Genomic DNA, 17,694 nt, shown 5'->3' on the forward strand with positions numbered 1-17,694 from the left:
GAGCGGAGGGACGTGGCCCAATCAGCGCCCGCCACGCTCCGGACCAATTGGAGCCCCCCGCGTGCACGGAGACATGAGTAGGGGGCGTGGTAGAGAGCCGTGTGAGGGAGGGATGCCCATCGGCTCCATGCAGCGTTACCGCCATCATGGGAATGGGCAGGCGCAGATCTCGACAGAGGTTTCAGGTCCCTTCGCCATTTGTATTTGGCAGCCCCTTTGCTGCCTAGGGCGTGCTCTTGCCCTCATTTAACATGGCTGACCGCAGAGGTGGTCATGTGACCGCAAGGCTGTCTCTCTCCCGCCTCCCACTGCCAGCCCCTACCTGCCGGCGCCCTCTGGGGGGCGGCCACGTGGACGCCGGGGTGGTGAGTGCGGGCTGAACGGGGCCGGTAGGTCCGTAGCCGTGCCGCGGGCGGGACGGAAAGTAACGGTTGTGTGAGGGTGTGCACGCGTGCGGGGAGGGAGCAGCGAGGTTACCCATGACCCACCTTCGTTCGCTCGGAGCCAGGCCGCGGCTGCTGCCGCGCAGGAGGCGGAGGGGCGCAGTCAGGCTGCCTCCCTCTTGGTTCTCCGTCTTACTTGCGCTGCGGCTGGGGCATGGCGGGAGGGAACAGGGCAGAGCATGGCATGGTATGGCAGTCGCCCTCAGAGAGTGTGCCTATCAGTAGGTGGGCCGGGCTGCCGCTGCCTCGCGGGGTCTGTACGGCCTCAGGGCTGGTGGCTTCAGAAGCGGTGAATGATGTGGTCTTGTCATGAAACACTACAGGGCTACGTAGGAGTCACCTAAGGGGAAGTGACTTCAACTCTGCCCTGGGTGTGCACGTATCGGCCGGTGCACGCTGTGGCATGCGGGCTAGCGGTGACCTTAGTTCGGCGTTTCGTTGATTCTGAGCTCGGTGGGTCCAACCATTGTACGTCTGTTTAGCTAAGGCTGATGGCGAGCTTCCGACGAGGCAACGCGACCCGTCGGCTGGTGGTGGGTGGCTGTCATGCCTCGAGTCTGCCGCTAGAGGGATACCGGACACACGCTTTAGGGTGGCGGTGGGGCGTCGAGTTGCCCGTGAGGTGGAGGGGCTGGGGGGAGAGTCGGTTTGATTGCTTTAGGTCGGAGGCATTCTATACTTGTAGTTACCCCAAGGAGCGCTCCTTGTTGTTACTGTCCCAGACTTTATTTCAAGCCTCACTTTGTCTTCCCTTTTTTTTTTTTGTCTTCGTTAGTACTTTTGTTTACCCATTCCCCAAACTTGGGAGGAATTGTCATATTCCTTCTTAGAAAAGAAGCTACAAGGCATTTAGAACAAATTTGGAATAGCCTTTAATGTATGAGAGAAGAAAAAAAAACACAAACCTGAAAAAACCTCACCAAAAACCTAAACACACCAGATATGAAAATTGAAGATAATCCAACATAGGTTTTATAAAACAGTCAAGCTGAAGAGGGAGTACCTTATGATGGGTGTCCGAAAAACAAGTAAGCTGAATGTGGTATACTTTTTGTGGGAAGAGTAAAAAGCTCATTGCTGAAATTTATGATCCTTCCAAGAAAAAATATCGAAGAAGAAGCCTTTTTTTAATGTAAGAAAACAACTTTTTTTCACTCACTTTAATGCCAGGAAGGGATTAATTCTTCACATTGAAAGTTCAGTCTTTATGTAGACACTGGGGGAGGCCAATATAGTTGTGTTGTACACCTCTGAGGAAGATTCTTCTTAAGTTGTTACAGCATTAATTCATGTTTGCTTACAGTATTCATCTAAACTTCATTATTAAAATATTTAATTAAGTGAAAATCTCTTTTTGTGGGTTTGGCATTAAAAATAGAATTTATGCTTTAAAGTATTTTGTCTTCATTCCTGTTTTGATAAAGTCCAATTGAATGTTGAGGTTTGTTAAGTTCAATTTTCAGTACAGCATGTTGTCTTGACAAGACCATTAAATTACATCAGACTATCTCAGAAACCTGGGTGTTGTCTACTTCATGCTTTGATTATTTTTTCCCTTTCTTCTACCCTATTCCCCTTGAGGGAATTTTCTATATGTATAATACATGTGATTATCACCGAAATGTATGAGTATTCTGGCCTGCTTGCTTTCTTCAGGCATACAAAAGGGTTGGAGTCAAGAAGATAAAAGAATCTGTGTGTGGGATATGTAGCTTCATTGTCATTCTGATGATTTAGGAAGTTGAGCTGTGATGATCAGCTGAAGATATCAGGAGCAGGCTCTATTGTAGCCTGTCAGAACAAAATGAATGCAATATTTATGGGTGAAGGTAACATCTTAGACAACTGATATGATTAAGAAGGAAAAGATAGAACTTCTTGGCACTTTCATCCTTTTACAAGGATTTATTTAGTCTTAAAATACCCGAAGCATTGAGAGGCTGCAAATTAAGAGTGAGGAACACCTATGGTGCTAACGTATTACGTGCTGCTTCATGTGTCACTAGCTGCTGCAGTGCTCGTGTTGCTATATGAAGTGGATTGATCCTTCAGTGTCTGTTTTTCTCTTGGATAAATTTGAAAACATGAAATGCCTCTGTACTGGAGGTGAAAAATCATCAAGAGAGCTTTCTGGAGACAGGAATTTGTCCAAGATAAATTTCCTGGTGCAGAGACTTAATGGATGCCAAAGAAGTGCTCCTGATTTGATAGCGGTCTCATACCTCTGTTACTACTGCTGTGGAAAAAGGATTTTGTAGAACCAGAAGGAATTTTTGCCTATCCTTGTAAAAAAAGCAATACTAGGCTCTTATTTCAAAACAAGTCGAAAGTCTGAAGAATGTGCCAAGGAACTCTGAGCCCAGGGTGAAAGCTTCAGTTACAGTCTGTAATAGTGGCAGTCATGAGAAAAAGAGATGCAATCAGTGAGATAGGTAAAATAATAGGCAATTTATAGAAAGTGCACAGATTGTGTAATTCATTGGTGTTGGCTATGAAAATAAGGAATGTTAGCGAACTTTAGTTTTACTAATGAACAGGACAAGCATCAGTTAAGGAAAAACTAAATCTAGTAGCCAGTTCCTATGTGATTATAGCAAATCTACCAGCTATCTTACATGTAGCTTTGGACTTCTTTAGAACAAAGCTTTAACTAACCAAAACCCCAGTTGTACATTAAAGCTGCTATCTTTTAAGTTTTATTTCTGTGAGAACAGAACAAAAGTGGTAATAGCCAAAATTTCTTTTATTAAATTACAAACTTAGAACAAGTGGGAATTTTAACTTAAAAGACCATGAAATAGATAGCCATGCTTTTGCTGGAAGTAGTCATGGAGAATAACTTTGGTTGGGGCTTTTTTTGTTTGTCTTTATTTGTTTATGTTTCTTTTGTCTGTGTTTTCTGTGTTTGTTTTTGTTATTGTTGGTTGAGTTTTTTGTTTTTTCATAGATTTGATTTTGTGTTGTTTGTGTTTGTTTTTTCTGGTTTCACATTATAAACCAGTAAAAAGATGAGCTGTTTACCCCATGACAATACTTAAGATTATTTTCTCAGGCATCACCTGGAGACACTTGATTTTATCATCATGATAAAATACATCATAAATACTATCAATAAGAATGGCTCAGCAGTGTTAAAAACTAAACATAGGGAGATGGCCTTGATTTCTAGGTAGAAGCTAGAAAGAAGGGTTTTGGATCATCTCATGCCATGATGATGTGATATAGATGCTCACTGAGACCAGACCTAGCTGCTGTCAAACTGAAAAGTTCAAAGTGCTTTGTTCCGAGCAGTTACTTATCCTTGTGGTTCCTCTCCCACTTGTTTTCAGAGTCCTAGACAAATGAGAGTGTGTTCTAAAGATCGTACGCAAATCCAGTGTGAGATTAAAGTGAGAGTAATTTACTAAGCTAACAAACAAAGGACAAACATAATTATAGTGGTACTTTCAGCAGTGGTGGCAGTATGACATGCAAAGGGAAGTAGGGTCTATGTTGTTTGAGGACTTTTCAGGTGAAAACTGGAACCTTTACATTTGCTGAAGGTGGCCTAAGTCCTGGAATGTTGCCTGAATCTTTTTTTTTTTTTTTTTTTTAATTGCAATCTACTCAATTCATTGAATATATATAAAATTTGAATGGATTATTTTTTTTTTCATTTTTTTTTTTAAATCACAGTACCATGGTATGTTTTTCTTGTATTATCAATCTCTTTTTCTGTTTGTACACTTTATACCATGTTACTAATGTGCTTTATTTTTAATAATAATAGAATATATGTGAATATCAAACCTGAGATGGCTCAGAAGAGAAACTCAAGTGGGCAGTTATTCCCATTGCTGCTACTGATTGTTGTAGCCTTTGTCCATCTGACTGTGTGTCCTTTTACCAAAGTGGAGGAAAGCTTTAACCTACAAGCTATCCACGATGTGGTGTACCACCAACTGGACTTGGATAAGGTAAGTTGTAAAGGTAAATGAAGAGGGTGTATGTAGGAGTAGGATAAATACAGGGTGATGAATATGATTCATCTCAGTTTTCTTCTGTTTTGCTTTTGCCTGTCTTACTTAGATTTTCCTTTTTTCAGTATGATCATCATGAATTTCCTGGAGTTGTCCCAAGAACGTTCCTTGGACCAATTTTTATTGCTGCTCTTTCCAGCCCAGCTATATATGTTCTTTCTGTGCTAAGGATGTCTAAATTTTACTCCCAGCTGATAGGTATGAGAACTTTAAATCATCAGAATAGTGTTAGTTTTACAGAGATATTTTTAACACTGAACTAATGGGGGACATTGTTGTAACCCCCGGTGTTTGTATCAGTAGGTAAAATGTGATATTCTTTTTCTTAATAACAGATTTTGAAAACCGTGTAGATACTTAAAGCCAACATGGTAATTCCACCCTCTCTTTAGTGTAACAAGAGAAAGTGTGTTAACAGGTGTCAGACAGCATAGAAAAAGAACATCTTCAGAGAATATACACCCATGTGTACTTCAGAAAGCATTGTTTAACTTGGGCATTGACCTTTGTGGAGAAGTATCAGACAAGTTAAAAGTGGATTAATACAGATAAATAATGGGGAAGTTTTGTTGTTGGGTTGGTTTTGTTTTTCTTTGATGTGGGTTATGTTGTTATATCTTTGTTATTCTTTGTAACTTTTCCCCATTATGTCAGATAACGTGGTTGTTCATCAGTGATCTGTCTAACATTACTCTTATTTACCATTTTTATTCTTTTAAAAGTCAGGGGGAGCTTGGGTCTCAGTGTGATTTACACATTGTGGAAGTTGCAGAAGGAAGTTAGAAAGCAGTTCGGAGCAACTACATCAGTGATCTTCTGTCTCATCACTGTTACTCAGTTTCATTTGATGTTTTACTGTACAAGAACCCTACCTAATGTGTTTGCACTTCCTTTTGGTAAGCATTCACATAAAAATTCTTATGTTTTAAAATTATTCCTAAATATATCAGTAGTTAAAAGCACAGGAGGTGTGTGGTCAGGCCAAATTAATATATATGATTGATTGAATTGTGTGATATGAAAAGTTAAGCACTCATGATTTCTTTTTGTTTAACCGCGTATGCTTACAATGATTGTTGATTGAAGTTTGTCAAATCTGAGTATGTGTGGAGTTTGTCAAGTTTTTCCATCTGATTCCATCTGCTACTAATACTTGAGAAGTTTTAGTATACGTATCTCATGCAAAAGACACTTAGCTATTGAGAAAGCAATAGGTACAAATGGAGTTTAAAGAATAAAAATATCTGTGGACTTAGTCTACACAGGAAACAGTCTTCTTATGAGGCTGGAAAGAGCTCCCACTTAAACATCTCCACCTTCTGGAGTATCATTTTGTGATGGTACAAATGGTATCATTTTATCCACTTAAAGGAGATGCAAATGGATTTATACGTTGCTCTTTTTCCTGAGCAGTAGTCTTACCTTCTCAACTTCATATTTTAAATGGGTTGCTGTTATCGTAAATGCCAGATATTTTCAGTCAACAGAATAAACTAACTCCTCTGAGAAATAGTAAGTCCTCTTATAAAAGGGTTTTAGTATTCCCTTAAGGTCTGTTTATCTTTTTATTTGTTTAAATCCCAAGAAAGCTATTCATGCTGTCAAGGTAGATTTCCCATGCTTTCCCTATGTGATTATAATTTTCCTGATTACTTAGTCCTCAACAGTAGAAAGTCGTGTTTCAAATTGCCTTTCTTTAACTGAGGAAGAATATCTGGACTAGAAATGATAGGAAGACCAAGGGAATTGTGGGAAGTTAAAGAAGAAGATGTTAGCATTGAGAAAACTGTTACCATTATGAAATACTTCAGCATGTTGGATGGTGTGTTTTACTTATTTTTTTCAGTGCTTCTGGCATTGACATTTTGGATACAGCAAAAGCAAAGGCCATTCATCTGGTTTTCAGCTTTGGCAATTATAGTCTTCAGATCAGAACTCTGCATATTCTTAGGTCTCATGCTCCTGGTGACATTATTAACTAAAAGAATCTCCATTTTCAAGGTGCTTTCCCATGCTGTTCCTGCTGGATTTTTTTGTTTGGGTAAGTGTTTGCTTGAAAAAAATAAATGCCACATGTTCAACAGAAGCCTGGAATTCTGACTGATTTCTCTGGTGACCTGCCCCATAGGGTTGTTGTTGGTTGGTGTGGATTGTGTTTTTTTTTGGGGAAGTGTTGTTTATTTGGTTTTGTTTGTGCTTTGTTTTAGGGTTTGTTTTGTTCTTTGGCCCTTTTTTTTTTCCCGTCTGATTCCATCTGCTACTAATACAACACGGTTGTTTAATTTTAGTTTGAACATTCTCATATAAGGAAATAAGCATGCACAGAGCAGTAGAAAGATGCTGTGACACAGGTGTTTAGATGCTTACAATATTCTAATCTTGAAGACTTAAATGTGCAAGTTGACTTCAGTATAATTAGTACCTGGCTGTTGGTACATGTGCATGACTGGTTGTACTATCTGTTGCCAATGTGATGTGCTGAATCCCAGGAGAAAACAACATGACAGGGATATAGAGCAAGAGGGCTGTGGGGAGAGTCACAGTTCATCTCTGTTTTTTTATTATGTTAATTTTAACTACTTAAGTGATTATCTGTGCTAGAGAGGTTGAAAAATTCCCTTGTCTCCTATCCATGGAACACTCATTCATATGCACATAAATACTCTTAGGGTTCTCTTTCAGCCTACCTAATTAAAAATGATGATGTCGGATAATGACTTCTGTTAGTGTGTGTTCCCTTCCACAGCATGGACAATGGAAACAGTAAAATATCACACTATGTGCATTTGAAGGCATTTCACAGTGTTGTAAGAGTTAGGAAGTCTGACAGAAATTGGTCACTGTTTACTCCCGTTGCCACGCTGGGCAAGTTTCTTAAATACTGGATCAGTTTTCATATAGTTGAGTGGAGGACATGGGGCTAAGATCTGTTCTTCCTGTCTTTTTGCCATTCATTCCTTACTCTCCTCCTTCCCTCCCACTTAATAAATAGTAGCAAAGCTGTACAGACTGTTTTTCTTACCAGCTTTACAATAAAAATCCATTTAGTACCATCTGAAGTTAACTTGGGTTTCTTACCATTCATTAATACTATTCTTTTAAAACAAACTCAATTAAACTACTGCTTTTCTTGCCCAGGGTTGGAGTGGGGCACATCTCAATCAGATTCCTGCCTAACATGCTTCTGTTAAGAGTTCTATTTGTGCCTCCCACTTAGGAAGTGCCTCTCTTCCCTGCATTTTCACTGTAAGACAGACAGATGCAACCACCTCTGTGTTTTTGCTTTTGTGTGACTTTCTCTGGCTTACAATGCATGTTCAGCTTGTTGTTCTCATCAGTAAATAATGCAATTCAGATGTGCTAGTTTTACTTTTCTCTGCTTCTTAATCAGAGATTGGTACTTCTTTAATTCTTTCAGGGCTAACAGTTGCTGTGGATTCTTTATTTTGGAGGCAACTTGTGTGGCCTGAGGGGAAGGTGTTCTGGTATAACGCAGTTTTAAACAGAAGTTCCAACTGGGGAGTATCCTTTGAAATGTCCAGAGTAAAATACCTGTTGAATGCTATTACCAGCTGAAGTAAAGACTTGATGTTACCTCTTCCTGGGACTTGGTTATGATGTTTAATCCTCCTTTTAATCTCAAATGTCGTTATTTGAAGCTTATGAGATGATGTTTGTTATATTTCCATACATTTTAACTTTCCTCGTAGGACTGTTCCTTCTTGCTTTTGTGTTCTACCAACATAAACCCAGGTTTTGTCCCCTTGCTTATCATGTTGCCCATCATTAGTGATTTTTGACATGCCAGGTGATGTGAGTCCACTAATATGAAAAAGTAAATTGCATATTTGCAGAAGTAGTGTGTGCTGCTGTAAAGTGTAGTTACTTCACTTGTTACTCGTGAAAGCATCTTTAACTCTCCTTTTCACCTTGAAGACCTCCCCATTCTTGTGGTACTTCTATTCAGCCCTGCCTCGTGCTTTGGGATGCAGCATTGTATTTGTACCTTTGGGTGTATCAGAGAAGAGAACTCGGATATTACTTTTGCCAGCACTGGGTTTCATATTCTTATATTCATTTCTCCCACACAAAGAGCTCCGCTTTATCATATATACTTTCCCTGTCTTCAACATAGTGGCTGCCAAAGTGTGCTCACGAATGTAAGTTCAAAATTCTATTGTTTGGTTTTATTTAATTTGAAAATGCAAAAGAAAAACAAAATTATTATTACTCTTTTTATGTACTTCTTTCCATCTCAAAATCTGGATCGTCTTGAGGTTTTTATGTGCTTTAGTGGGCCTATATCACTGTACCCTTTTCACTAATGAGGGAAATGGAGACAAAAGTTAAGTGATTTGACAGGACACTTTGGCAAGTTTGGGGCAGAGTAAAGAGTAGAGTCCTGATTTTACTGTTAGGCTGTTACAATTCAATATCTTTATTCACCCAAGGAAAAGTCTCATTCAGGTGCACTACTTGCTTTGGGAGATAATGTAATATACAGGTGGGGCTCATGAAATGGTGGTTGTGTTAAACAGTTAAACTTGGGTGTACTGAGGAAACAAACTCTGAACTTCTTTGAAAGAGAATGCATCTGTAGCTAAAGGTTTTAGACAGAGAAATACCTGGCTTTATTGCTGACCTTGTCTTCGCTTTATTAATGAGAATATTCTTATTGAAATGTTACTAGAATCTAGTCATTTATATTTTCAGAATAAATGCGTTCCATAATTGTAATAAAGTTTGCAGTAATCTAATAATGGAGTTTTCGTAAAAGTTCTATCACAATACATTTCATACCAGTCATGAAGTATGAAATGAAAGTACCAATTTATTCTTACTCAGTTTTTCCCCACCTCAACAGTTTGAATAACTACCGGAAATCCTGGCTGTACAAACTTGGATCTTTCTTCGTTGTAATGCATCTTCTAGTTAATGCTGCTTATTCAGGAACATCTCTGTATGTTTCACATTTCAATTATCCTGGAGGAGTGGCAATTCAGAAGTTGCATGAGTTGGTACCTTCAACAACAGGTATGTAAAGCTGGCTAACGTCAGTTGCAGCTTCTGTTCTGCTAGTATGTCTTTTATTTGTTTTAGATATTCCTTATGCTATTTACGTGCATCTTTTCTGTGTATTAATCAGAGCGTTGTTAGAGATTTGAAATTCTATTTTGTTTTCTTTGTTTATGTAGATGTTTCTGTTCACATTGATGTGGCTGCAGCACAAACGGGAGTGTCTCGGTTTCTAGAAATCAATTCAGATTGGAGGTATGTTATGAATTAAGTGCTTTGATCTGAAGAGAGGAGCCTACTTCTTTCTACTTTGTATATGCACAGGGGCAAGTATCACAGATGTGGTTTCTGGTGTAGTATGTTTATTAAGCCAGGTCAAGAACAATGTGAATATTCAAAGAATTTTGTTTGTGTGCTACCATTTCTGAAATAGAGCACTGTAACATATTTAATTGTTCTGGTTTGCCTAAATAGTGTAGTGTCTTTTAAAGATACCAGAAACAATGCAAAAATTACTTAGCTTACTAAAATACCCATATCTTAAAAGCAGATATGTTTGGTATTTCACTAGATCTTGTGAAGTACAGCTGTAGAAGAATACTGTTATGCTCTTTGCAAAACAGTATATGTAATTGTGGGGATATCCTCTCATTTTGTTCCTTTCTGAATGCTGTGCAGCAATGCTAAACTTGCCTGCATATTAATATTCAAAGTCTATTTTCATGTGGAACATGTTTCCATAGATAGCATTGAAGCTGCTGTTGTGGATAATCAGTCGCATTCATTGGCTGTAGGAGAAAGCAGTTGAGTGCTTTGTTGCCATAATCAGCCAGTGATGTACAGGTCTATGAATCAGAGTATTGAAATAAATAGTGGAAGACATTTGTTGGATGGCATTGTTTGTTTCCTGTACCTCTTCAGTTGAAAAGTAGGCATCTAATTTAAAATATCATCTTGTTGAAAATGATTAACTAGAAAGTGACACAAAGCCTCACTTTGCGTGTGTGGTAAAAAGCAACACAAGTGGATTTTGGTTTAAGAAGTACTCTGACCATGGTGTTCCTTTTTACTCAGTCTTCAGAATAAGATGAACAATTTAATTACTGGTATGTTGAGAGATAAAGGTATTTTGGAAGCAAAGAAGGGAAAGTATGGAAAGGAAAAGTATGATTCTGAATGAATTTTAAAAATCATCAAGCTTGCTATTCCTTATTTTATTTCTGTGCTCTCTCGTGGTACTGTGATGGTATGGAAGTTTCAAAGCTGAATCCCCTGCACAGTTACCAATCTAAGGGCAGTGAAGCTGGTGAATGGTCTAGAGCAGAAGTCTTAATGAGGGGCGGTTGAAGGAACTGGGATTGTGTAGCTTGGAGAAAAGGATGCTCAAGGCCTTACTGCACCCTACAACTATCTGAAAGGAGACCACAGCAAGGAGGGGATCGGTCTGATCTCCCAAGTAACAAGCAGTAGGACAAAAGCAATTGGCCTGAAGTTGCACCAGGGAAGGTTGGTTTTCACTGGATATTGACAATAATTTCTTCACAGAAATGGTTGAAAAGCACTGGAATAAGGCTGCCCAGGACACTGTTCCTATAGTACATAGATATGGTGCTCAGGGTTGTGATTTAGTGATGACCTGTAATAACTGACTTGGTCTCTTCCAACCAAAACAGTTCTATGATTCTGTTTCAAATTGTTTTTTGCATGTTGAATCCAGAGAAGATCATGAACAGTCAGGAGACATTAAACTGTTAAAACTAGAAAAGCACTCATGATAACCAACATGTTTTAATATTGTTTTGCATATACTTAAGTACACATACTATGATGAATGGAACTTTAGTATCTGTTAAATAGAGTGCTTAATTTCCATGAGTTGGATGTCATGGGTTGGGATTGTTCCAGGCTTCCACTACACTATAGTTTTTGAATTAGAAGGTGAACAAATAATACTATGGGATGTTTCATAGTATTGCAGCTACAGAGCAGCTTCTCTCTTTTATCTTTATTCATCATAAAAGGGCCTTAAGAGAGGGATAATTCATCATAAAGTTCCACACACAGCACTGCAAAGTTTGGTGGCACCAGCTGTTTATTTTCTCTTTACACAAGGAAGTGACAGCCTTTCAGGTGCATGAAAACTAATTTACCTGTCTTCATGTGCGTCAGGTGGAAGCAGATTTATGAATGGTGTGTGGCTCTGAAGCCTGATGATTTGTCAGGATAACTACAGTTCATTAGTGTCTTAAAGTTAACAGCTTTCAGTGGTGTGCTCATCTATTTGCCTTCAGAAAAATGCAAGTGATCTATTTTTCTGCTAAAAGTGATGAAAAGCTTGATGCAGATTCTTATGCAGGACAGGTGTTACAATCTTGTCTTCAATTAACACAATCTTGTTGAACCAGAAATAAGGATGCTGTTTAAGCTTAAAGTATTTGAAAATTATAAGGAAGTTCAAAATGCTTGTAGCCATATGAAAAGCCTTTTACTTGCTGATGAAAAAAATGCAGTTATGCCATTCCTTTTCCTGTTTTAAGTGATATTGTGACCTTAGAAAGAGCAGATGAAATAGCTGTGCAGTTTTTTAGAAGAAGCAAGCACTTGTCCAGTGTGCAGGGAAATTCTGCATTTGTGACCCTGAGTGTCTGGCAGCCTGGGGTCTGCTCTGGTTTGTCAGAATTTCGGTTAACAAGCCATGCAAGTCCTCTAATTTGCGCTCTCTTAAATGTTAGTAACTGCTTTGTCAGGTAGCATAAAAATACAAACTGAGATTGTTTTCACTTTTTCACAATTTGGGCAAATGAGAGGCCAAGCATGCAAATATACATGTGGCAAAAGTTGCTACCTGGATTTATGCCTAGATATGCTTAAGAATGTGTAGGGTTGGGCTTGTACCACTTCTCTACCACTGTCTGTGCCTCTATGAAAAAGCACAGCTTTGAGTAAGATGCTTGGAAAAGTGGGGGAGGAGTTGGGGATCCAGGAATAGGAGGTTCAAAAGCTGCTGGAAAACAGTTCACAGATAAGGGAAACAGAAGGGGTGAAGAACTGAGCTCTTCACTTGGCTTACAGAGCATGGACACTCCTATATAGGTAGATGACCAATATTATTTTGTTACAAACTAAAGGTAAGTAACCTGTCTTAACCTCTGTCTTTTGGACATGGTACCCAGTATTAGTGTAGAATCTCTTTTTCTGGAATGTAGAGCAAAGATCTGAATCCAGGTGTTCTACTTTCAGAAACACAAACAGTGGTCTATGAAGTGTTTTAAAGTGGACTTAGCTTATTCTTCCCCTTTGGTAACCTGAGGGCATGATCAGGCTGTGAGTATTGTAATGCTTGGGCTATAAATTTCCATGCAACATTTCAGTGAATCAGTAGCTATTGTGAAGTAGAACAGTGTCTCCATGAGACAGTGAGGGAGATATTTTCTCAGTATCTAACCTGTGAGGTAATGAATTTCACTTCTGGGCTTAAGTCAGACCTGGGTCTTATGTATCCTTGCCACACAATTAAGCCACTTGTTTTCTCTTTCTGTAAATTCTCTCTAAGGCTAGATTGAGTAGAACTCCTTTTAATAAAGTAATAACATAACTGTATTACTTTTAAATCACTTTAAAATTCACCATCTGTTTTATATGTACCTAAGTAGGTTTCTAAAAGCTGACCTGAAGTGCCCTGCCCAAATATGTAGAACTGAACCCAGAAATAAAGTGCCAAGTTAATATAATTACCAGCCTGTGCTTTCTTACATTTAAGGAATTATTCTCCCTGCTGTTGTTCGAAGCTTCTGCTTTAATGTGTGACAACCGAAAAACAAAGGTTTCTTCTGCTAAAGTACTTCATAATTTTCTTTAATTAAACCCCAAGACACTAGCCACCCAAAAAAACCCAAAGCCAACACAATGAAAATACCCCAAACAAGCCAAACAAACTCACAACGCCGCACATACCCAAATCACAATTCTTTATAGAGTAAAACTTAAACTTGAGTCTTTTCTACAGCCTTAGGCTTCTGTGTCCTTTCTCCTCAAAATTCAAATAGAGAACTAATGAGAAATTTTCTGGGAGTCCTGATTTAATATCACAATAGAGAAAAACTTGCATGAAATTACTGTCTCCCTAAAGTCTTCCAAAAATAGTTTTGCGCCTTTTATGTTGGATGCTACATGCCTTTGCAATAATGGTCATGTTTAATATGTAAAGAGAAGAATGTAAATTAACTTTCTATTATTCTTTACAGGTATGACAAAAGAGAAGATGTTAAACCAGGAGACAAGTTGATGTTTTCTTATACACACATACTGATGGAAACAAACCCTCTTCAAACATCACATTACAAGACAACCCACAGACCACTGGCAAATATACCTGCCATCAGTAAAATTGGGTTGAACCTTACTGCACTACCTCCTTTTACTTTAAACCTGAAACCTAAAATAGTACTGTTGGAAAAACTTCCTGTATCATCTTGACTGTGAATTTTAAGTAAGTCTTTCAATGTAATTTTGCTGGTGACTGAATAAAAGACAGCAGCAGATTGCCATTCCAGCACTGCAATTCAGCTTCTTTGGAAAGGCGTGGAAAACCTTTGTACCAGTTGGTACTTAGCTCTGTCCTGTTTCTCTCATGAGTATTACAACACATTCCTAGTCCATATATGCTCAAATACTGAGTTATTGTTAGTTATGTTTGAGCAAGGCTACCTACAAGCTTAGTGGTATTAACTAAAACCTGTCTACTTAGATTGGGTAGCTGTCTAATAACATAGTGCAGATATGTCCCAATTGTCCTTTATAAGATGCATAATGGAACAGGTTTGTGGTATAGCAATCATTTGATATGTTATCTGTGTGTGCAAAGATGTATTGCCTGATGTAGCTGCAGGACTAAACCCCTCAGTTGCCAGATTGCCTGTGTGAAACTTAATGATGCTATCAACATAGGAACGCCATATTCATTATAGCTTCATTAAAATACCTAACTATGCCCTGTAGGCTACCAAACTAATTGAAGTGAAATATTCACTTAAAATGCAGTTGAACCTCTTGACGAGCACTGTCTCATAATAGATTTGAGTATTAGATGATGACTTTCATTCCAACAATTCATGAATAAGCATTAGATTTCACAGAAATTTTTTTTACATTTCCTCCTTCTGCTGTAATGGTATTGCCCTAATTTTCAGTGCAAAAATTTACCTACAAAAATACTCCCTTGAATACATTCTAAGAAAAGAGGTGCTGTTTTCGTTTTTTCTAGTGGTCCCTTTGGAAGGGAATAATCTGATGTGCCATGTGTTGCACTTTCTAAACTAGAATAAGACAGCATACTGTAGTCTTTACTAGATCTTTATTAGATATTTTTGTTAAGGATATCTGCCTAAGTTGCTGAATGGAGTAAGTTAAGGGATAAACTCAAAGAGGGTAAAAAGAAAGTTATGGTTTTGGTTAGGGCAAATTGTAGTATGACAAGCTCCATTAGTGTAAAACTCAGTGTTCTAAAATAAACACAGCCAGAAAACTAGTCCTTGCTGACTGAAAACTCAAGTAAAAAAATAGCGACTGAACTGTTGTTTCAGTTTTATACTCTGAAAAGGTGCTTGCCTGTGTACACTTTAATTTTTAGGACTATGTTTTCTTTTTCTTTAGATTATGTATCATAGGAATTGATCTAGTGGGGTGGTGCCTGCTCCCTTGTGGGTGGCTGTTGCACAGGCTTCCTTATGCTAAGCAGATCTGGCAAATGCACCTTGCAGAACTTGTTAGTCTGGTCTCTGGCTGCTCTTGATATTGAAATCACTCAAGTAGTGTCTGTTTGGCTGGTCTTTGGAAAACTCAGCTTCCTTCAGATCCAATTTGAACATCAAACAGTTCACAGGACAGAAGGAAGTAGATGTGTAAATGGCTGAGAATTTGGAACAATATTAAGGATAAGTTTTGAGTAAAGATGCTGGTCCTTATGTTAAGCCTAATCATTGGCCTGGTGTCATTTTCTCACACACTAACCCACAACTCAAAAACTCAATCTAGAATTTGTCCTGGACAGATAAATGCCTGCATTGATCAAAGTTAGGTGTGTAGTTACTTCAGCTTTCCAAGTCCCTTTCTGTTAAAATCTGTTGGACTCAGACCAGGCATGGTGTCCTGCTGTTCAGCCTTGCCTCTAATGAAAATAGATGTCAGCTGTCGTTGTCCTGTTAATGTATTTATTTGGGGTAGAGAAAGGTAAAATACACAAGGAGTGGATTTCAGTTTTGAGCTCTTCATATGTTGTTCTTGAGAAGTGCTCTAAGATGTAGAACCTGTGTGGGCTTGTAGACAAAAGGCCCATACCATGCAGCGCATATAGCACCCTAGCACCACTGGCTTTATACCCTCTGTGACAACACTGGTAATTCCCCTCCAGCATAGGCTGTGAATATCACAATAGCCCATACCTGTCACAAGGAGGGACAGCTCAAACTGGGATGAAAATTACTGCAGTTTTTTCCCCAAAGGCTGCTTTCAATTGAAAGCAAATAAAACCACAAAGCAAACCCAAACAAACTACAAAAAACAGTCCTTGAACTCGAAAGTACAGCCATCTCTCTCTTAAAGGTATGTCCTCATTTTGGTCCTGTGATGTTTTCTTTCTCACTCCACAAGAAATCTAGAGGTTGTTTTCTCCTTTAATATAGTTTAAGATTTACTGTACTTGCATGGAAGCAAGCATGTGTTTTACTTCTCTTGATTATAAGAGAGCATTAAGGAAGTCTGTCACCCCTTTTACAAACTTGCAGTGGGGTACTACAAATTCAGGGGAAACCTGAAATTACTGAGTGAATGGTACAGGTAGGAGACACAGAAAGTGTACTTGCTACAATTTTTGAAGGGACTTCAATAAATTTCTCATGACTCTTCAGGTTCTTAGAAAGTAAAAAAACCCTTGTTTTTCTTTACAATTACAAATCACTCTACCATACAGTAGAACGTTTCTTAATAGAAACAGAAATCGGGTGAGCATTGATTTCCGGTTAATGCAGCCCCAATAACAGAGGACTAAATCAACCTGAAAAAAAATAGTGCAGTTCATCTACAAATTGTGTTGCATCTACAATGTGTAAACACAGAATGGAGTTGTAAATAAAATACATTTAAGATGTATAATGCTGTAGAATGTGATTTATTTTAATATATCTTGTTGAACTCCTCAAAGGTCCAGCATTGTCTTAGAGCCTAAGAGATCCTGTATTGTAAAACTAGTAATTGCATGAAAGTAAGCTGTGGGATATGCTGATAGAGGATGTTTTTGAATAGTTAAAGTAAAAGCTGCTTCAGAACAGTGTTAAACAGATGACTCTCCCATCGAGAACTAAAAGGACCCATGACTGAGGAAAAACTTTCATTTCTAAGTAACAGAGCATTGAAAGCTGGGAAAATACACCAGACCATATATTTACCTTGTACCTGCACTAAGTTCTTTTTACTGGTCTTTTCTCTCAAGAGCAAACTGGGGGTGAGGGCACCTGCAGAATGATTGTATCTGATTGGACAACATATGAAAAAAGCCATTTGACAACAACTGAGAAAAGCCAGACCATGCCTTGGTCTCATCTCTTTGCCATTCCTTTCACTTCAGCTCTCAGACCACAACCTCAACACAAGGCAACTTCACAACATGTTATGCACTGATCACACTCCCTTTTTCTTGCTTCTTGGTGAGACAAGTTGCACCATCAGGCAAAGACGACTGAGACTGTGATGCCTATCCTACTGCAGTTAAAACTGTTCTAGGACTGTTCCTGTCTTTCTGAATACTTCTAGTTATTTCCATAACACTTTGAAGGTGATAAATATTTAAATATGTTTATCTCCATTTTCACGTAGGTATGCATTTCCCTTGCATTCAAGAGCACTTTTTCATATGTAACAGAACTTTCACAGAAGCATTGCTTTCCTCACTTTACTACCCATGTTCATTACTCTTGCCCTCAAGAGCTTTCTTTGTAACTTCTTAATCAAAGAGTTTCTTGTACAAACTTCTTGTAAATAGAAAGCAAAGAACAAAACCACAAGCTGAATTTATCACCAATGTAAGCAAGACTTTAGCCGCAGCCTTCTCTGTTAGTTGGTTACATAATTAACCTCATCTATGTCTTAAAGGAAATGTGTTGCTATCTGCTTAATGTAGGACACAGAATATCGTTTGCAAAGATCACTTAAGTTAAACGATG

General features: G+C 38.5%; 1 protein-coding gene across 5 annotated transcripts; it reads left to right on the forward strand.

Annotated features, from left to right (window-relative positions):
• Window positions 1–110: 110 nt before the first annotated feature.
• On the forward strand, window positions 111–16,627 carry ALG12 (ALG12 alpha-1,6-mannosyltransferase). Of its 5 annotated transcripts, none has more exons than XM_064142434.1 (10): window positions 111–393; window positions 4,213–4,399; window positions 4,528–4,660; window positions 5,185–5,358; window positions 6,309–6,503; window positions 7,881–7,984; window positions 8,399–8,622; window positions 9,327–9,496; window positions 9,658–9,733; window positions 13,723–16,627. In XM_064142434.1, exons 2-10 carry the CDS (start codon window positions 4,238–4,240, stop codon window positions 13,952–13,954), a joined length of 1,470 nt encoding a protein of 489 aa, XP_063998504.1. In that variant the 5' UTR covers window positions 111–393; window positions 4,213–4,237; the 3' UTR covers window positions 13,955–16,627. The 5 variants fall into 5 exon arrangements, with proteins under 5 accessions (XP_063998504.1, XP_063998507.1, XP_063998503.1 ...); XM_064142437.1 differs by having other exon boundaries at window positions 111–389; XM_064142433.1 differs by having other exon boundaries at window positions 111–365.
• Window positions 16,628–17,694: the final 1,067 nt, after the last annotated feature.

Source organism: Pogoniulus pusillus, chromosome 4 (genome assembly GCF_015220805.1).
Source record: "Pogoniulus pusillus isolate bPogPus1 chromosome 4, bPogPus1.pri, whole genome shotgun sequence".
NCBI classification, from domain to species: Eukaryota; Metazoa; Chordata; class Aves; order Piciformes; family Lybiidae; genus Pogoniulus; species Pogoniulus pusillus.

Excerpts from the sequence above, each read along its gene's own strand:
- ALG12 (XM_064142434.1), top strand. The coding sequence starts at position 4,238 with ATGGCTCAGAAGAGAAACTCAAGTGGGCAGTTATTCCCATTGCTGCTA. Across the intron at positions 9,497-9,657 it reads GTTGGTACCTTCAACAACAG|ATGTTTCTGTTCACATTGAT; the intron begins GTATGTAAAGCT and ends TTGTTTATGTAG. Across the intron at positions 9,734-13,722 it reads GAAATCAATTCAGATTGGAG|GTATGACAAAAGAGAAGATG; the intron begins GTATGTTATGAA and ends TATTCTTTACAG.